This window comes from Peromyscus maniculatus, chromosome 4 (genome assembly GCF_049852395.1).
Source record: "Peromyscus maniculatus bairdii isolate BWxNUB_F1_BW_parent chromosome 4, HU_Pman_BW_mat_3.1, whole genome shotgun sequence".
Classification (NCBI taxonomy): Eukaryota; Metazoa; Chordata; class Mammalia; order Rodentia; family Cricetidae; genus Peromyscus; species Peromyscus maniculatus.
This window is the reverse complement of record NC_134855.1, coordinates 130,666,370-130,686,658: the sequence shown is the minus strand read 5'-3', so window position 1 is coordinate 130,686,658 and position 20,289 is coordinate 130,666,370. Positions and strand designations below refer to the sequence as shown.

At 50.0% G+C, this 20,289-nt stretch overlaps 2 protein-coding genes across 12 annotated transcripts in view; one reads left to right on the top strand and one right to left on the bottom strand.

The window, feature by feature from the left end:
* Positions 1–2,268, bottom strand: part of Tpx2 (TPX2 microtubule nucleation factor) — a 64,639-nt gene extending 62,371 nt beyond the window's left edge. The window contains exons 1-2 of one of the 4 annotated variants that reach the window (XM_076570860.1): positions 1,739–2,268; positions 837–1,065 (exon numbers count right to left, since the gene is read on the bottom strand). The gene's annotated coding sequence lies outside the window, so the exon portion shown is untranslated. Of the gene's footprint in view, positions 1–836 lie in introns of all 4 variants that reach the window. The other 3 variants (XM_042276491.2, XM_076570863.1, XM_042276493.2) reach the window with 3 other exon arrangements.
* The window catches only part of Bcl2l1 (BCL2 like 1), a 53,795-nt gene continuing 35,520 nt past the window's right edge, over positions 2,015–20,289 (top strand). Inside the window, exons 1-2 of one of the 8 annotated variants that reach the window (XM_006985485.4) lie at positions 2,015–2,134; positions 3,654–4,330. In XM_006985485.4, the coding sequence (XP_006985547.1) occupies positions 3,767–4,330 (564 nt within the window). In that variant the 5' untranslated portion in view covers positions 2,015–2,134; positions 3,654–3,766. Of the gene's footprint in view, positions 2,249–2,378; positions 3,377–3,635; positions 4,331–20,289 lie in introns of those variants that run through there. The other 7 variants (XM_016003945.3, XM_016003943.3, XM_016003944.3 and 4 more) reach the window with 7 other exon arrangements.

Below are 20,289 nucleotides of genomic sequence, written 5' to 3'. Positions count from 1 at the left end.
GCTGTGAACTGAGTGACCATGATAGAAATATTGAGAAAGTCAGCTTAAGGAGAATGGGTAAGGAGCTGCTGTGGGGGAGGGAGGGAGAGAGGGAAAGAGAATGAGAACCATCGAGAACAAGCCAGCCAGGGCAGCAGAGAGAAAGCAGGAGCCGGACATCTCTTACTTTTAAAAGGCTTCTCTAGGAGCTAAGGCTGAAAGCAGGAATGAGGTAGCACGTTTATTTATAAATTCCTGTTGCAGCCTTCAGAGAGAGCATCAGGCGGGAAAGGGACGGCAGGTCCGGTCCCATGATCTAACATTATGTGTGTGCACTACCAGGAGTTAGCGGGTGGGGGGACAATTCTGAGTTAGTGCTCTCCTTCCCGCTCTACCAGGAGTTAGAGGGGGGGGGGGGAACAATTCCGAGTTAGTGCTCTCCTTCCCGATATATCGGCTCCAAGATGGAAGTCAGGCAGTCCGGCTTGGCGGCAAGCACCTTTCCAGGCCGAGCCACCTCACCAGGCCTCTCCTCTCTGCAAGTTCCTCATTTAACCTTCTGGCCACTGCAGGGGAGCTGTGAGAGCCGCTGTCTCTGCTGCCTGGGGACCGTGAGGCCGACACAGGTGAAAACGGCGAAGGACACACATGCCATTTTGATCCAGCGATGGATGGTTCATCGCGCTGGCCAAGCCATGACTTGGGTTTCAGACCAGCCTGGGTCCATTCTGCTCCAGCACCCATCCTTTCTGTTCAGATTCTCTCTGCTCGCCCTCACCCCGCTATTTTTCTTACTCTGGGTAATTTATTCATTTCTTTTCGTCCCAGCTTCCTTTGGCTAGTTTAATTACACCCACCTGAGAGATGTACGAGGCTCAGTGAAGATAATGAGTTTGAAACAAGTCTGGTGTGTCCGTCCCCACGTAGGCTCAGCTCTCCGGCACCCGACAGGCATTCAGTCAAGGGGCTTCCCAAAGGGGTAGAATGAACTCTGTTGCCAACAGTGGATTCTGCTCTGTCTTTGGCGGAAGACGGTGAGCCGAAGTCTCCAGACTGTCAGGTGATTTGAGAGTGGTTCTCCTCTTCCTGATGCCATGTCAACAGCCCAGGAATCAGGGGAGAAAGAAAACTCTTGTATTATGTTAGTTAGGGACCGGGTAGTCCATCCTGGCCATCTGCAAACCAGGAGGCCGACATCCCAGCAGCTCTCAGTCCACAAAAGTTCAAAGACTGATACGAATTCAAGGCCAACCTAGACTGTAGTAAGTTCAAGGTCAAGGGCAGCCTGAGTCACATAGCTACACAACTAGATCCTATATAAAAAGAAAGAACTAACCTGCCCAAGGATCTGAGTTCCACTCTTGGACAGAATCAACTCCCAAAAGTTGTCCTCCGACCTCCACATATACACCTACACTCACATGCTCACGCCCCAAATAAAATAATACATTTTTGAAAAAGCGGGGCTGGGGCTATAGACCATTTGGTAGAACGCCTGCCTGCTATACGCAAAGCTCTGGGTTCGATCCCCAGAAACACATAAACTGGGTATAATAGTGAGTCACGAGGCCCAGAAGTTAGGGTCATCCTGGACTCCGTAGCTAGAGGCCATCTTAGGCTGAAAAACTGTTTCTCCTGCACTAGGCGGCCAGAGCCGAGCTTTGCAGTTTTGGTCACTCACTCTAAAGCAATTCCCCCTTCACTATCATTACCATAATGCCAAGATTGGTTTGTTCGTTTTCCAGGCATTAGAGATTACCTTGTTTGTGTATTTTCCTCCTTGGACACTGTCTCCACCCCTGAGGTATAAGTCTTCATGAAAACAGAGACCCTGTCTTGCCCTGTTCAAAACCATCTTCAACACTCCAGACAAACTAAGGGGGGCAGGAAAACGTGTTTTTTCGGGGGGTGGAAGTACAGACGACATCAACGTGAACAGGGAATTCTGAGTTTCTGCGGCTCCTCCAATCCGCCGCCAGGGGGCAGCCTTGCCCACGTTTCGACGCGAGTCCTCCCGGCGCGCACTCCGCCTGCGTCTCGGGCTCGCGCGCGCTGCCGCGGCACCGGAAGTGACTGCGCTTGCAAGTTCCCCCGGTCTCTTCAGGGGAAACTGAGGCCGGCTTCTCCGGGAGACACGGCACGAGCAGCCAACCAGGTAGGCCGGCCCAAGTCCGCGGCGTACAACTCGGCCGCGGAGCGCCCTGGTGCCTGGAAACCACCAGGCCGGTGAAGGGGGGATGTGGCCCCCCACGGCTCTTTGGGCTCGCAGGTGAGAGCCCCGCCCCCGGTGCTTGACAGGCGCGGCGCCCAATGGAAGCCTTTGCCGTCCCGCTTCCGTGCCGATCCGGCCCGCGGATTGGCTGCGCTGGGGCGGGCCGCGGGGGCGAGACCCCTCCTTCCAGAGAGGTCTAGGGGGCGCCCCTGAGGGAGGGCAGTTGCCTAGCAACGGGGCGGTGGCTCGGCGTGCACCCGGCCGAGGGGAGCGCGAGCTGTAAGCGAGGCCCCAGCCCACCCACCCGGGGCTCCCGCGCGGAGCAGCCTCCTGCCCTCGAGCCCTGCAGGGGGCTCCAGGAGGCCGCTTTGGGCCGGGCCCCAGGAAAACGAGGTCTCCGCGGTGGGAGCCTCGACTCTTCTTCCTGGCCGGTGGCGGGGCGCAGCGCCCTCCCTTTCACCCCGTCTTTGTGCGGGGTGCCGGCGGCCATTGTGTCCGGGCGCGGAATGGAGGACCTGGCAGTCCCCCAATGCCATGTCCAGGGCCTTTGGGGAATTCAGAGACAGCCGGCGGTGTTTGTCGGGGGTCTCCAGCACACAGCCTCTCTCGGAAAGGCCCGCGGCTGTGCTTTCCGAAATCAGATCGCAGATCCGAGGCGGTTTCCCCCTCCCGGCGTCCCTGCGCGAAACCTTGAGATTCACTGAGAAGTCCCTTCAGGGGACTCATCCAGGGCTGGTACTTAAATAGAAAGAAAGAAAGGAGCGGGTGCGGGGTGGGGTGGGGGGGGAGGATTACACTTAAGTCCATTCCTCCGGGAGCTTCTCCTGGCTCCCAGTAGGAGGCGGAGAGCCAAGGGGCGTGCTAGAGCGAGGGGGGTTGGGCTCTCGGGTGGCTGGTGGCTGCGGACGCCCTCGATCGGGGCGATGGAGGAAGCAGGCAAGAGGGCAGGTTCCTAAGCTTCACAATTCCTGTGTCGCCTTCTGGGCTGCCTACCAGGTCGCATGATCCCTCCGGCCGCGGCTGGTTTGGGGTTTGTTGTTTTTTTTTTTTTTTTTTTTCCTCTTGCCAGCCGCCGCGAGGCAGGCAGAGTTACCGGCAACCCAGCCGCCACCTCCTCCCGACCTATGATACAAAAGATCTTCCGGGGGCTGCACCTGCTTGCTGTCGCCGGAGATAGATTTGAATGTAGGTGGGGGGGAGGCTGCCAATGGGGGTGACTTTTTGAGGAAGGCATTTCGGAGAAAAAGGGGTGGGTGGTAGTAGTGAAAAGAGGCTGATGAGACAATTCAAAGCTTGCTGGGCTTTCCATTGGACTTCATTGAAGTCCCTTAGAACCTGGACTCAGACCTTTATAAGAGCCACAAAGAAACCCGATTCTGGTACCTGGAGGAGGAATGGGATATTGTAAGGTAAATGACATGCATATTAAATTTTTCTCCTGAAGCTCTTTCTCTCCCTTCAGAACCTTTATTCTGGCTTTGGATCCTGGAAGAGAGTCGCTAAACCCAGGGCAGACCCAGTGAGCGAGCAGGTGTTTTGGACAATGGACTGGTTGAGCCCATCTCTACTATAAAAATGTCTCAGAGCAACCGGGAGCTGGTGGTTGACTTTCTCTCCTACAAGCTGTCCCAGAAAGGGTACAGCTGGAGTCAGTTTAGTGATGTCGAAGAGGACAGGACTGAGGCTCCAGAAGGAACTGATTCCGAGAGGGAGACCCCCAGTGCCGTCAATGGCAACCCATCCTGGCGCCTGGCCGACAGCCCCGCGGTGAACGGAGCCACTGGCCACAGCAGCAGTTTGGATGCGCGGGAGGTGATCCCCATGGCGGCGGTGAAGCAGGCGCTGAGAGAGGCCGGCGATGAGTTTGAACTGCGGTATCGGCGGGCCTTCAGTGATCTAACATCCCAGCTTCATATAACCCCAGGGACAGCCTATCAAAGCTTTGAACAGGTAGTGAATGAACTCTTCCGGGATGGGGTAAACTGGGGTCGCATCGTGGCCTTTTTCTCCTTCGGTGGAGCCCTGTGTGTGGAAAGCGTAGACAAGGAGATGCAGGTATTGGTGAGTCGGATCGCAAGTTGGATGGCCACCTACCTGAATGACCACCTAGAGCCTTGGATCCAGGACAACGGAGGCTGGGTAAGAACCACGCCCCTTGTCTGTCTCTTCTTTGGAGATCCCCAACTGCCCCTGTCGGTCTCTTTTCTGTTGCATGGCATGGTTGTTGAGGATGTTGATTGTTCAGGAAACCTGCCTGGCTTCATTTCCACACAAAAGGTTAACTTGGGAAATCTAGATGAGACCCAGTTCTTGAGAGACCTGCGTCTTTCATTCTGGCAACCCTCGTGGCCCCACCGTTTCTTAGTTTTGTTCCAATTTCTCAGCAAAGAAAAGCACAGCCTGTGTGTTTCCTTGGCTGGGGACCCGTGAGAGTGGCAAGTTCTCCCTGCTTCCTGCTCACTGTCACGTAGTGGGTCACCTTGGCTGGGAGTGATGCACATAATGCCCGGGGAAACTGAAGAGCCGCGAACCTCGGGCCCTTGTGCACTTGGGGGCACGGTACTCAGACCGTCTGGCCAGGCAGGGCCCCGCGGCCTTGGGTGGCAGAGTACCGTCTGATTTTCGAGGAGGGTGGCTGGGCCAGTGGTGGCGGTGCTGCGCCCCTAAGTCCATTTTCGCAGCTGCACGGTTGGCCTGTTGGGGACCTCTTGCTGTGTCATACAGTGAGCCCAGGACTTTGCACCTCGCTGCCCAGGGTCGGTTGGGGATCTCCAGCCGCTCTGCCTATTGCTTTTCTGGTGGGGCCCTGGGGCCTTTGTACGGGAACGCTGTTTGCTGGCCGAGCAGGAACCGGGTCCGAGAGGCTCCATAGGAAATTAAGATTCGGTGACAGACAGGATGTGGGTGTGAGTCCTGGCCCCGTCACTCAACTCCCATGTGACCTTGGACAGGCTGGTTTACCTTCTGGAGCCTTAGTTTCTAACACAGAAAAATGTGGCAAGCTCTCTTGCTTAACCGAGTATTGTGACTCTTAGAGATAATGGGAACAGAGGCTGGCGCCAGTGAGCGCCTTCTCTTCAGAGAATCCTTCTGCTAGTCAGGGTGATAGAGAGGTGAGAGGCTTCCTTTCCAGTTTTCACCTTTCGTAATGAACTCCATTCCCAAATAGGGGCGCTCGGGGCTTATGAGAAGTATTCTGTCCCCTCAGAATATGTAGAAAATGGACAAGCTGTGGAAAATAAGTCATCCATTGAAGGAAGTGAGGTGGAAGGGGCCATGCACCATGGACTCGGGAATGTCAAGAATTCGGTTGTCCATAGGCTGGGCCTAGGGCGGGGCAAGCGCTTCGCTTTTGCCACTGAGCAAGAAACCTGCTGGCTTTGCCCTGAAACCCCATCCTGTCTCTAGTTTCCCATTGCTTTGAAACTTCACCCTCTCCTCCCCACCAGTAGCTCTTGTAAAGGCAAAGAGGTCACTTGTCAGTGGAGGTCAGATGACCAGGGTAGAGGTGGCTGAGGTAAAGGTGGGCTTCCTTGAGCTAAGGATTGCCAGACTTGAAAGTCAGTCTGTAAATGAACTCCCTGGGGAGATAAATGATTAAATAGTTCCTGTTGGTTTGTGCTGTGACCTCTTCTATTCATTCTCTCTTGCTTTGATTCTCTTTTGGGGCAAATATTTGCTCAGCTAATTACAGGAGGGCCAAGATTCCAGCCCTTCAGACACACCCTCTGAAGCATCCCCAAGTAAGCCTGGGCCCTTTGACTCTGTCACTTGCTGACTGTCTTTAGCTACTGGTCCTAATGCCAGGTAGGCACTTGCCAGCTATAAACGGTAGGCAGGTGAAGAGGTACCTGCTGGGGCAGCCGGCCTCTGCACAGGCTACTGGGACCTGAGACTTGCCAGCTGCCTCATATTGCATGTCATGTTCCAGTCACCTGGAAAAAAGCTAAGCCCATCTAAGGCAGCAGCTTGGGGCAAGGTCATTAGCTCTCAGTGACTAAAATTCCACCTACCACCGTCTCTTCACTCAAGAGTCTCCAGAGCCTGTTGGGCTGCATACCTGGGAACTCGCCACTTGTGCTTGGTGAGCAGAGAGGGAATGTGTGTAGAAGAGCCGGTTATGGTGGAACCATTCCTGGGCAGGCATTCTTCCCCGACACCAGGGGTAAAGAACATTCCACTCAGTGACATTTGAGCCCATTTCCTCTTAGGCCCGCCCTCTGAGCTGCACAGATGCTGCTGCACTGGCACCCCAGATTTTCCTGGGGGCTGCAGCTTGGAGTCTTAGAATTCAGGTGATTCACCCAGGGTGTGCTCTGAATTTAGCATCCCTTTAAGGAAAGGGAAAAGACTTTCTTGAGTATCTTGAGTACCTCTCATGTGTTCAGCATTGTGTTTTATCCTTGACTTAATGTAGGCGATTCACTGAGCAGCCACCATAGGTCAGGCAGTGTGCTAGGTGTTAACTTAAGCTATCTCTCCATCTTGGAAACACATGGTCATTCATATATTCCACACAGTAACTTTCCAGGGTAGGTGAATTTTTTCCCAGGTGGTACACAAAGCTCCAGTGACGAAATGACTGAGCTTAAATGTTTCTCAGCCAACTAAGTGTCTGGATGAGAAATTTAAATTGAAGTTGGCCTAATTTCAGAGTCTAAACCCTTTCCATCCATACCTTGTTCAGGAAGTAATAATCTAGACAGTCGAGCATAGAAAATCAAGGCTGAGAAAAACTTGCCTGTAGAAGGTGCTCATTCCATGCTGCAATTGTGCCATTGTTCAGGCATCTAAGAACAATGCCTTTATCATCAGTAGCAGGTTCCCAGATGTGTGGGAACCTCAGATTATGGCACTAGTAAAACTCAGACATGGCAAGTGTTGAGTGGCGTTAGGAGTTTGCCCAGTCATGGTCGGCTCTTGTTAGTGTTTTCATTGTTAAAATCTCAGCCTTGTCAGTCATTGAGAGTGGTGTGTGTGCAGGGAGATGGCCTGTCCCAGGATCTCTGTTAATTGTGGGGTGATGCTCTAAGGATTGGAACTCCAGCCTCTGGCCACACTACCGCCTGAGTCACTTGGAAAAAGGCTGAACCTGTGTGTCTCTTGTCTTCGGTCCCTCCCACCTGTAAAATGGAATAATGATACCCAGCTGCCAGAATAAAAGCCCTTCCCTAACCTAAATTGTAGGGTGGACGCACTTCTTCTCCAGAGCGAGCTTCCTCCCTCAAGGTTCTGAACTTTGTCCCTGGAGTCACTTCTTAAGAAACTAAGCCAGTTCACTGGGACCTAGCCCCCAGTAGATGAAACTCTTTTGTGTGGGTGGGGGATTCACTTTGGTATAGCCAGCTCTGGAGATACCCTTCTGTGAAACACCATTGTTAGGAGCAGTGAATGAGCCATAGCCAGGAGCAAACCGAGTTTGGCCTTTCCCGAGCTGCAGATCTCTTCTTACCTGGTCTGGCTTCTTCAGTGCAGCACAGATACGGATATGTACTTAGCTGAAGCACCCTCAGCTCCATTTGCAAATTTGGCAGTTCTGTGGTTTTCTTGGGGGAAGCCCCATCAGAAATCCCAACACAGAAATTTTTAGTAATCTCATTCAGGTCTCCAAATGAAGTAGAAGGGTCTCAGGGGCTCCCCCTTGGAACACCCACTTTTTCTCGGTGTCCTTTTTTAGGTGGCTCTTAAAACTCTTTTGCCATCACAGGGTTTTCCAGACTCCCTAAAGCAATATCCCCAGCAGCCACATGGAGCTCTTCATCTTCTGCTTGAAAATTACCCAGGTATTTTTCAGGGGGCCCTAGTGGAACTTAAAGTAGTTTCTTGACTTTTTTGTGGGTAACCACCAATTTTGTTTGGGCTGTGTGAAGCCATATTGTTAGCTGACCCCTTCTCCCATCAGACTTTGGTCCTAAGACCAGTGGACTTGGGCATCCTCCTGTACCCAAGCTCTTGGTTTTTCCCCAGCCCTTAGCCTACCATCACAGGGCTTGCTTTTTGTTTAGGTTTTAGTGTGTTTAGATTTAAGGGTAATCCCCAATCAGCTGCTCTTCAACAGAAACAACATCTTTCAATAACCTTAGTCTGTCAAGATCTCTGTCTCCATCTCCAACCTAAGTCTGCAGTGTCCTCTTTTCTTGAAGGAGTCTCTGGATCCTCTATTGTCTCTGCAGCCCACAGTCTGTCTTCCCCACTCCATTGGGCATCTAGGGATATGACAGTCCCACTGGGCCTTTGTTTCACCTAGGGAAGAAAAGACCCAGACAAATTGCCACCAGCTTGATACTCACCTTTTATATATGATCCCCAGCACTGTGCGTAAGGGAAAAGAAGTGACTGCTGGTTTAAATTGGTGCACGTATTTCTTTTTAGTTTTTTTCGAGATAGGGCTTCTCTGTGTAGTTTTGGTGCCTTCCTGGAACTCGCTCTGTAGACCAGTCTGGCTTCCAGCTCAGAGCACAGGTCTTGGGCGTAGTAGTCACCTATGAAAGAGATACTGAGTATCTGAGGAAAGGACCTGATCAAGTCAGAATAATAATGGGGGGGGGGCCTCCTCTGATCCTCACTCTGGTGGGTACTGGGAAAAAAACAAAATTCAATTTTTGCCTCATGTAGCTCATTCTGGTGGAGAGACAAAAAATACATAATGGAGGCTGGGACTCAGTCTGTAAAATGCTTGCTATGCTAGCATAAGAATCTAAGTTTGGCCAAGCGGTGGTGGCACACACCTTTAATCCCAGCACTTGGGAGGCAGAGGCAGGGGATCTCTGTGAGTTCAAGACCATCCTGGTCTACAAAGCAAGTTCCAGGACATCCAGGGCTGTTAATACAGAGAAACCCTGTCTTGGAAAACAAAACAAAACAAAAAGAATCTGAGTTTGATCTCCAGATCCAGAACCCATGTTTTTTTTTAAAAAAAAAAAAAAGCCAAGCACAGTGGTGTGCACTCATAATCGCAAAGCCGTAAGGCGGAGACAAGGGGAATTCTTGAGCTTGCTGGCCAGCTACCCTAGCCTGATGGGTGAGTTCCAGGCCAGAGAGGTAGATAGCTCCTGAGGAACAATACCCAGGGTTAGCCGCTGGCCTCCAGATGCATGTGCATATATATGCAAGCTAAGCTGAGTACACACATACACATGATTGTATAGTGACATTGTTGTCAACGGTGGACGGTGTTGACCACAGCAGTCCCATGGTAGTGTATGGTCTGGGGGCTGGAGAGATGCTCAGTGTTTAAGAGCTCTTGCTGCTCGTCCAGAACCCAAGTTCAGTTTCCAGCATTTGTGTGTGTGTGTTATGCATCAGCTGAGAGTAGGTACGCTGAAGAAAATAAGGCAGATTGGTTCATAGAGAATGCCCAGCAAGGCAGTGTGGGATAACACTTTAAAGAGGTTGGTCAAAGGGCCTGGCAAGATGGGTCAGCTTGTAAAAGGTGCATGCTGTCAAGCCTGATATCCTGAGTTAGGTAGATCCCTGGTTCCTACCTGGTGGAAGGGAAAAACTAGCTTTTGCAAGTTGTTCTCCGACCTCCATGTATGTCCATGGTGTACCCTCCCCCAGTATTTATAACTAAGTAAATAAATAAATAAATGAAAGTTACCAAAAAAGTGAACAGCCAAGATGAAGGACAATGAAAAATAGCTCACCCCACACCTGTCAAATTTCTTTGGCTAGAATATGAATTTACTTGACATAAGACAAATTAAAAGGAAAAAAACATTTTGATAACCCATGGCTTGATTGAGGTTTATGTAGCATCTTGAACAGAAAGGAATAGGAATGTGGTTGCATACACCTTTAATCTTAGCACCCAGGAGGCAGAGACAGGCAGATCTTTGAGTTTGAGGCCAACCAGAGCGACATGACGATACCCTGTCTCAAACCAATTAGTAAGTAAATAAATAAGTGGAAAGAAGGGCTTTGGGATTTGTACAATGACCATTCAAGTTTTGAGAGGCTTAGCAGCAAATTATAGCAAATAAATATTTTACTATTCAGATAAAGTGTCTCAGGTAATAAAAGTTGTAGAGCAAACTGAAAACTGATACAAACACTTTTGTAACATGTTTCTTTATAGATATTTCTTTTATAGAAAACAGCTTTTCAGGGTTACTCCTGAGTTGTAGGTTTCTCAGACTAACCAGCTCCAAGTGTGCCAAATACACATGTTCTAGTCTCCCACAGGCATGTTCTTGCAATACTGTTTCCAGAACTCTGACAAAGGATATTACCTGAAGGTATTTGAGCCAAGATCTGAAGGAGAGGAGATGGTTCACTGTGTGGGTCCATATAGAGAGCTTTTCAAGCAGAAGAGTGGACCAAAGAAGAGAGATGCTTGCCATTTTCAGGGATGGCAAGAGGTCAATTTGGCTAAAAAAAGTAGCAGGGAGCAGAGGAGATTTTTTTGTTTGTTTTATTTTGTTTTTGCTCTCTGTCTATCAAGGAGATGAAGGCGGAGAAAAGGTGGGGGGCTGGGTGCCAGAGCATATAGGGCATTACAAGGCAGGTGGATGCTTTGGCTTGGAATGAGAGAGAAGCCAAGAGTAATTTGGAGCAAGGAGGTAATGATCAAAATTCTGTAAGGGTGGAAGCAGGTCTTCCTTCACCTTGAGAAGAAGCTGGTGCCACTGGCAGATGAAAAGGCATCTTGGCTTTAAGTGCCTGTAGAGAGAAGGAGACTCTGGAAACTCAAGACCATCTTTGCACATGGTGTATTCACTGGTCCATCCTACCCACGTTGGAAGCCTTTTTTTTGGGGGGGGAAACTTTGGAGAGTCTAGTGAGGGCTAAATAAACTGTTAGGCTGGGTGTGGGGGTGCATGGCTATCATCCTAGCATTTGGGAGGTTGAGGCAGAAAGATTGTTTTGGGTTTGAGGCCAGCCTGGGCTATAAAGTGAGCCCATGTCTAAATAAATGTCCTAATTCTTTTTCAGAAATACTTCTCTCTAAATACACTTTACAAATGGCCTTCCTCTATTGTTCTGTTTCTGTCTGAAAAACTGCAGCTTGTCTGAATTAAAATCCTAACTCACCCAATCTCTTTTGGTCTTCCTGAATCTTGAGTACAGTGATAAAACATTAAAGTATGCTTGGGATGTGGTGGGCCTGATGCCATGTTGATGTAATATTTCTTATCTGTACCATGGAATGCTTGGCTCATTCTCAGAGCGTCCATTCTCAATGGGGCAGTGGTGGCGCACACCTTTAATCCCAGCACTCAGGGAGGCAGAGGCAGGCGGATCTCTGTGAGTTCAAGGCCAGCCTGAGCTATACATAATGAGTTCCAGGAAAAGGCTCCAACTATACAGAGAAACCCTGTCTCCCAAAAAAAAAAAAAAAAAAAAACCACCCATTCTCCCTTTTCTTTATAGTCACCCATGAGCACATTCGCACAGCAGCCTTCTGTCACAGTACGAGCTCTAGTGTGTCTGCCCTGGTGATCCAAGATCTCCATGGTCTTAGGGTAAGGATCCAGACATACTCTCTTAGCTCTGTCACCAAATCACTTTAGCCCCAGACTTCAGTTTCTCCCTTATGGTGGGATCTTGAAATTGACATCCTAGGAGTCCTGATTCTCATAGGCCTTCAACCCAATGGCAGATTTCACCAAGAATTCTATTCCACAACAAAATTCATTTAGGCTGGCTCTTTCCTGTCCAGGACACAATATCATCACAGGGTAATTTGTCATTGGCCCCACAAGATGAAGGCTCCATGCATACTGATGAGCATATATTCCAGCTTTCAAAAAAAGTACTTTTTCTTGTCTTTGTTATACCTTTAGCCATGTAGATTGGTGACGAGACAGTGCCATCTCCATGTCACAGGAGCAGGCAGGCTCAGAGATGTAGCAGCTTCACTGGTCACCTGCTGTGTGACCTGGCCTTGTTGGAAAGGTCAGAAAGGCAGTTCTGGCCTAAAGTGCTCAAAATGGTCACAGTCGTCCAGGCACTGCTGCCATGGTGCTTGGGCTCCTTCAGTCACTGTTTTCATAGAGAGAAGCCACCTTTGGGACCTTGTGCTGCTTGGTTTTGTCCCCAGTGAGTCCCAGGCCAGGCCTACACTGGCTCTAAGCTCGGGAGTTCTCTGGGTAGCGAGCAGAGTTCCCCTCGGAACTAGAACTTTTTCTCCTGCTCTTCAGGAAATGCCATTGCAATGACTTCCATAGACTACTTCCTGTCCCGGCCCAGCAGCCAGATTCCTGCTGTAGAGTGTGGAAACTGGAAAGTAATGTCCCAAGAGGCATGCCCGGGCCCCTCCCCATGCCTCCCCCTTTCCTCTTTCAGTCACTCTCTCTCTGCTCTCATTCCCTCCCCCTTCTCCAAGTCTCTCCCTCCAACCTGCCATCATCCACTTAGGACTGGGGATGCCTTTCTGGTAGTTGTGTCACTGATGCTAGGCTGTGGGGCTCTGTCGGTTACAGCGCTCCCCCAGAGGGGCATTAAAGCTGTCACTTGGAGTGCCCTGGGTTAGCCGTGAACTGACTTCTCCCAGGGGTTCCTACCCACTTGGGAATAGGACAGAGTCCTAAGACAGGTAGCCACAGTTCTGCATTTAAAATCCTGTCTTTTGGAGATTGATGACAGGGTGGAGTGACAGAGTTTGCTGCCCCTTCCCAAGTCACCTTTCAGGAGGAAGCTGGAAGGTTACGAACCTTTTTGAACAGTCATCTGAGGAATGGGAGCTGGCCTGGGAGGAGATTGGAATGCACTCAACTATGCCTCAGATCCTTTGTTCCAACTCTTGAAAGGGAAACATTCCCCTCCCTCCACCCTGGCCACACACATGTGCCTTTGTTCCCCAAGTCAGAGGCAGGCAGCGCCTGGAACACAACCACTGGGAACACAGTGTCCCTTCTGAGGAACCTGACTCGCCTCCCCAGAGGCTGGCCCCTGGTCAGTGGGACTGGGCCTTAGGAGCCCAGCCTCATGCTCGTTTCACAGAAGTGTCTCCTACAGGCTGACAGCTTGCTTACAGGCAGATGTCCAGGCCCTTCTGTGGAATTATTCCATGGGATACCCATGGCCCAGAACTAAGCCCCTCCCTCTTATTCCGCTTGGTGATTAATATTATTGTTAACATTGCTATTAATAGCACCTAACATTTATTGAATGCTTACTCTCTGCCAGGCATTGTTCAGTGTGCGCTACAAGTCCTAATTGATTCCATTCTCACAGCAGCACTCGGTGAAGTAGGCACTATTATTAGCCCCTTTTCACAACTGAGGCAGGCACAGGAGGAAAACAGCTGGTTTGGAGTGGCACAGTTAGTGCTGGGCAAAGCCTGCGAGGGAGGCTTGGCTGGGTTTTGAAGGGGCGTACAGCACAGAGTCAGGACTCGGCACTAGATCTGCCTTACTAAAGCGTAGGTTGGTTGTTCTCATTCTTCAAACAGCCTACAGAGTAGGTGGCATCTTCATTTTATAGTCAAGAAAACCAAGGCTGAGAGAAAAATGGTGTTGCTGCGGCCTCCCAGTACTGGCCTGGGAGGAGCTGGGGTTCCAGCTCAGAGTGTTTAGCTTCTAAAACTGCACCACAAAGCAGTCTGCAGTTTAGGGACAATTCCTTTTATGTACATGACAGTGTTTTCTAACATACCAAACCTTTGTGTTCGCATTTCCAGGTAAGATGCATGCTTTCAGTCTCATTTCTAGGGAGGAAATTAAAGAGTGCAGTGCCTGTCAGGCCTAGAGTCCCATTTGGTCTGGAGTTTGTTTTAGGGACAGGTGGCTTTTTGAGAGTCTCATGTATCCCAGGCTGGCCTCAAATTCACTCTGTTGTTGAGGACCTTGAACTCCTGATCCTCCTTCCTCCACTTCCTGGGATTACAGGCATGCCTCACCATGCCCTGCTCTTATGTCTGGCTTTTCCCCTAGTGTTATTAGTGCTACCTGCCTCATCTAAACTGGATTTGTTTAGTTTCAATCAATAAATGCTAATGAATGCCTTAGATGGGGACACCATGGCTGTGGTGGTGAGTGAGACTACATGGTTCCTGTGGGTCTGTCTCAATGACTGACACCATGGAACTGCCTAGTGTCCTTCTTGCCACTTGCATCAGTCTATGTGGTCATCTGTCTGTCCTCTCAGCTCCCAGAGAAGGCAGGCAGGGCTTACCGTAGTTAGGTGGTAGTTTTCTGTTGCTGGGACAGAGTACTCGAGTCTAGACACAGTTTAAAGGATGGAAAGGTTATCTTAGCTTACTGTTTCAGAGCTTTCTACTCATGGCCCACAAATGGTGAAGCGGAGTTGCTCACCTCATGGCAGCAAGGAAGCAAGAGGTGTGAGAAAGGGCCCTAGGAAAAGAATGCACGCATCCCTGGATGCCCCAGTGATTTACTTCCCTCCAACGTTTTCCCATTGCCCAGTAGCCCATTAAATTAGGAGTCTGAGCCAGGCAGGGCGGTGGTGGCGCACGCCTTTAATCCCGGCACTCAAGGGAGGCAGAAGCAGGAGGATCTCTGTGAGTTCCAGGACAGCCTGGTCTACAGGGTGAGATCCAGGACAGCCAGGGCTACACAGAGAAACTGTCTTGAAAAACAAAACAAGATCAAACAAACAAGAATTCTGAATCTGCTCTTTAGTGATGAGAAGAGGTCAGAGATCTGCCCTGCCAATGATGTCAGCTTGAGCAGACCTCTTTAGCCCCTCCCTCGCTTCAAGTCTCTGAATAAAATGGTTTGATCCCAGTCAGTCAGTGAACCCATTATCGTCCAGCCCTCGTGATCCAGTCACCTTCCAGAGGATTCTGCTTCTGAACACTGTCATGTTAGGGACCAAGTCTTTAACACATGAGATTTTTTGGAGGGGGGGGGGTCCTTTTTGCTTTGAGACAGTTTCACTATGTAGCCCAAGCTAACCTGGAACTTCCTGCAGTCCTCCTCCTGCCTGAAAGTACTGGGATTACATTCATATGTCACTGTGCCTGGCTAACACGGAAGCTTTTCAGGGATATGTCAGAGCCAAGCTAAAACAGTATTTATTAATCTCTTAACAAACCTGTAGACAAAACTCTCAACTCACATGTGAAGCAACTTCCAATTCTCAAATCCATAAACCTGAGAGGATAATGCCAACCTTACCAGAGTCGCAAGGCATAAATGAGAGTGAATGCCTGAGTGTTGTGAGGAATAATAACAGGTGTTGTGTGTGGAGGGCCAGCTTGCTGTGTGCCAGGTGTGTGTTTATGCCCTCGACATAATGGTCTTCTTTGGTCTCCACCACTGCTCCCTCCGGGGGGAAGAGGGTCGGTCCAGGACTCGGAGACCTCGGCAGTCACACATCTTCTAAGAGGCAGAGCGCAGTCTCGCAGTACGCCTCGTGCCAGGATCTCTCCTTCTGCCACTGTGCTGTTGCTTCTTCTGCAGACCTGGACTGGTTTATTTTCTCCCGAGTACCTGGCACAGTGCCCAGGCTTCGGCAGGGGATTGGCTAGGGTCTGTTCAGTGAACATGAGGGTTGTTACTACTAGATGCAGTACTACAGAGTCAGTCCCCGAGGAAGCAGATACATCTGAATCAGAAGTAGGCCCCAAACACTTGGTGAATGGCCTGTGCCAAATCTGTGGTGTGGACTCAAAGTGGAAGAGCCCATACCACTGATTACAACCTACAGGTGGCCTGGGCCTCTGCCAGATGGTCCCACTTCTACCATCACTACCCATTAGATTACTTGGCCCAGAGGCCCCCACCCTCAGTCTGCATCGTCACCTTCCACCTGGCCCCAGGCCAGCTGGCTTGCCAGTCTAGACTCTTCAGCACCCCAGTGCAAAGGGTCAGAATGGGGCAGTCACTGGGGGCTTAAGTAACCACAGCTTTCTCGGCGGTGTAGCTTTGTATGCTGAGGTCTCCATTTCCTCATCTGTAGAATGAAGATAACGGTAATGAGTCTCTTCTTCCAGGGCTCCATGTTTTTCCTCTGTTGGGAGTCACTCTGCCTGCCTCAGGTCTGATTAGGACTCGGGGTTTATCATTGAGGTTTCCATGTTTCAGGCCTCCCCAGAGGCCACCCATGTTTACAAGTTTACTGTCTAATTCAGAGAAACTTAAGCTCCCAGAGTATACGGCCTTTGACTGGAAAGGGTTCCTTTATTACCAGCATCTAGCCGAACGAATATTTGGAATGAGGTGACATTTGGCCAATATTTTTTGAGAGACTGACTGTGTCGTGTAGACCATATAGCTGTCTGTCTGACATACGGTAGACTCAGTCAGTTTTAGGTGCTATCACCTGCTAAGAAGATGTGGAACTTGAAGGCTTCTTTGCTCCTTCCTAACTCCTGGATGCTGGGAGTAGTGTTCTTAGGCATGCTGTGCAAGTGTTCTTCCTTCAGTCTAAGGTCCAACCTTTCTGCCTGTTTTGAAACAAGGTCTCTGTAGAGCACAGCTGATCCTGAACTCAGTCCTCCTGTGACACACTCCCCAGTAGCTGGGGTTATAGGCTTGCACTACCACGCCCAGCTCGGTGCAAGTTTTCAATAGGTGAGAGGAATGTGACTGGGACAGGCTAGATGGATGAGACCCAGTCAGCCGGATCTGAAGGGTGCATGTGATTCACTGGAGATGGTGAGCTATCGTTATGGCTTCTGCTGAAGAAGATCTGGGTTGTCAGTAAAGCTGGTCAGGCAGAAGGAAGCAAGACTGATGCAGGCAGGCACAGGGATGGGGGAGCTGAAGGTAGTGCCGGGCTCAGAGGAGAGAAAGAAGCCCAGAGCACCAGGGGGTATAGGCAAGTCTCCAGTAACCCCTGGGAGAAAGAATCCCTTGCCAGCTGGGACTCAGCAGGCGGAGCTGCAGGAGGGAAGAGTCGAAGGCACCTGGGACGCGCAGAGCAGGTAGGCTGCCCTGCTTGTTATTTGGGGCTCAAAGCCAGGTGCAGATTCAAAGGATTGATTGAAGCCTTTTGGCAACTCTAGCCTTTGTAGGGTAAACATCACCTGTCTCCTGCCACCTGCTGTGACTGTGCCAGTGAGGTACCCCGGCAGTCCCAAAGAGACCCAGCTTTCTTGCTGCCCTGGTAGAGCAAAACTACCCTGCAGAGAGGCGGCTACTCCTTTTGCTCCTCTGAAGGTCTCGGGTGACAATAAGGTGTCCTCTACTAAAGAGGCCCTTCCCACTGCGGAGGCGGAGAGGGACCCTGGGAGCAAGGACAGCTGGGCCAACCAGAGGAAGGGGTCAGCTTGAGAGCAGGTGCAGATTTCGAGGAGGGTGGGGCCTGAGGGGAAGTAGGGATCTTGGTAGGCTTCAAAACTTCCCTCCTCCTCCTCCTCCTCCCCTAGCCACAGCTGGCTTCTACAAGAACCCGATGACCTAGTTACAATGCTTAGAAATAGTTAGCTTAGTTTGTAGTTTGGGACTGTGCCAGTCTCTCATCCTTGAGGCTTCTTGGGTCAAAAGGTACACTGGCATTCCCCAAAGCAGTTCCATGTGAAGGACATACACCTGGTCACATGCAGAGGCTTGTAGCCCGAGAGAGGAGCCAGTCAACAAGGCTTCTTCCTTGCTGTGCCTACTGCCAAGCCCAGGGAAAAGTCTCTCCAGCCCACCCCTTCCACTTCTCTCCAGGCGACGACGGTGGTGGATGGATGGATGCCCAGTAGAAGCTACGAACTCCTTGAGGGACAAAGAGGAAGAAACTCTGTTGCCTTGAGCATAAATCGTCTCCTCTTCTCTCAGGATGATAAAACTAGCTACTGGGAGGGTGTGTCAGGACTGTGAGTTCAGAACCAGCTGGGCCCCAAGGAGACCCTGTTTCAAAACCTGTGGAAAATGGTTGAGACCACAACTGGATGGGTGAAAAAGGTTCTGGGGTCTCTGGAGGCCTCCGCTCTTTCTGGTAGCAGCTGGCTCTGGTATTTATGCTCCTTGCCTTGCCAGTATCTCCCTGGGAGAAGATTGATATCACTGTTGAAGAGTTGGGCAGCGGGGTGGGAAGTGTAACTCACTTGGTAGAGTGTTTGCCTAGTCTGCAGGAAGCCTTGGCTTTGAACCCTAGTGCTGCATTTAACAAGGCTTTGTGACACTGACCTGAAACTCAGCCTCAGGAGCATTAGAAGTTCAGGGTTCTCTCTGACTGTATAAGGAGTTCTAAATGAGCCTAGCCCTGTCTCAAACTAGCAACAAATAAGTAATGATGAGCTGGGTATAGTAGCTGGGCATAGTAACTCGTACTGTAATCCCAGCACTTGGGAGGCTAAGGCAAGAAGAGTGCTGTCGAGGCTAGCCTGCACTGTAGAGGAAGACCTGTCGGAAAAAGAAGAGGGAGGGGAGGTGGCTCAGTGGATGGAGGCATGTGCCACCAATCCTAAGGACATGAATTCAGTCCCCAGAACCATGTGGTAGAAAGAGAGAAGAAGCTTCTCCCCCAAGTTGTTCTCTGTCTCCACAGGCATGCTGCCCCCATCCCATTGCCCCATATGCAAAATAAATAATAAATAAATGATTCAAGAAACAGCAAGAAGATAATAACTTACAGTGCTTTTCTGGAAACACTCTGCTGAGCTTGAAAGCTCTGTTAAGATGCATGCAGCCTGGCATACAGTAACTACTCACTCAGTATGACAGCTGCTGCTATTACTATTATCCCATTGCTATTACAGATAATCAAGTTGCTGGGATTGTTGTTGGAGCTACTTTTTTTTTTTGGGGGGGGGGGTTGCCCTATGTAGCCCTGACGGGCCTAGAACTCAGCGTATAGATCAGACTGGCCTCAAACTCCTAGAGATCTTCCTGTCTCTGCCTCCTGAGTACCGAGGTTAAAGAAGCTTTCTGAGAGCCTCTGTTTGGGCTACAGAAGATGTGGCTAGCCTTTGGCCCAAGAGTTAGGAAATCGAGGACTTCGGCTCACAAGCTTATCCCCACCTCCCCCACCAGGGCCTCAAGTCAACTTGTACACAGCTTGACGTCAGCCATGTTGTTGACTAGGCATTTGGCAGTGCGCTGTGTTTTCTCTAATCTTTGCCGTGGTTTTCCAAGATGGAAGACCCCTCCATATTTGATGAAGAAGACGTAGGAGTTGAACCCTTAAAGTGTATAGGAGCATGCCTAGCACACAGTGGGTGCTTCCATATCTGTATACCTAAACTATATGATGTGCTGTGGGTACTGGGGAACTTTTCTTGTTTGTTCAATGACTATAAGCCTCTTGCCCGAGCTCTGCCTGTCGCCTCATGTTGAAGGAAGATAACAGTCACTTTGCCTCCCTCCTGGGCTAGCAGGGAGGCCCAAGGAGGTGATAAGTGAAAAAGCACTTTGAAAACTATAAATGTTTGGTCTTGTTGCTCCTCCTTGACTAAGGCCACAGCCGTAATGGTATCATTCATTCATTCGCTGAAACAGCAAACATTTAAAAAAAAAAAAAAAGAAAGAAAGAAAGATAGAAAGGAAGAAACCTTAACTTAACATTTCCCTATTTTCGTGAGTTTGGACAAGCTTACTTCTGTAAGCCTAGACATCTATAAAAAGGAAATAGTTCTTTCTAGACAGGTTTGTTTCACCAGGGTGTGTATGGGGGGCAACTAAGAAGCTCTGAGTTTATTGAGCACAGGATCATCTATTCATTCTTACCAGCTACCATTGGGCTGTTAAGTATCTAATGGCCAGCTTAGCAGACATTCCTAAGGATGGCTGGTATATGTAGAGTGCCCTATATACTGCCTAGTACAGAGAATAAGCTCACCGAATTCTAGGTCTTTACAATTTCCTTCACTGTATGGCTGGTCAGTCACTGATTTAGCTTCACCTTGAAATTACCAGGTCAGCTCAGCCTGTTGAGTGTGACTCAAATGGGAAGTAGAAATGAGTATTGGCTCCTAACCCCAGGATGTCCTTGCCTGCCCAGCTAGGGTACTAGTAGGAGCTTTGACTCAGTCCAGGTCAGTGCCACTTACATAAAAAACCCAGGGCACAGAATGCCTCATCCCACACTCACCTCTGATTCAGAACAAGAATAGCCACCTCTTGTTCTACCCATTTCTTCCTTTTACTCATGGTCCCCCATTCAGATGGAACCCTGAGTCAGAGGTACCATGCTAGGGTAGTCTTAAGAGTCACTCATTAATAACCCTTTGGGACAGGGTCCAGGGAGGAAGCCCAGGTCTA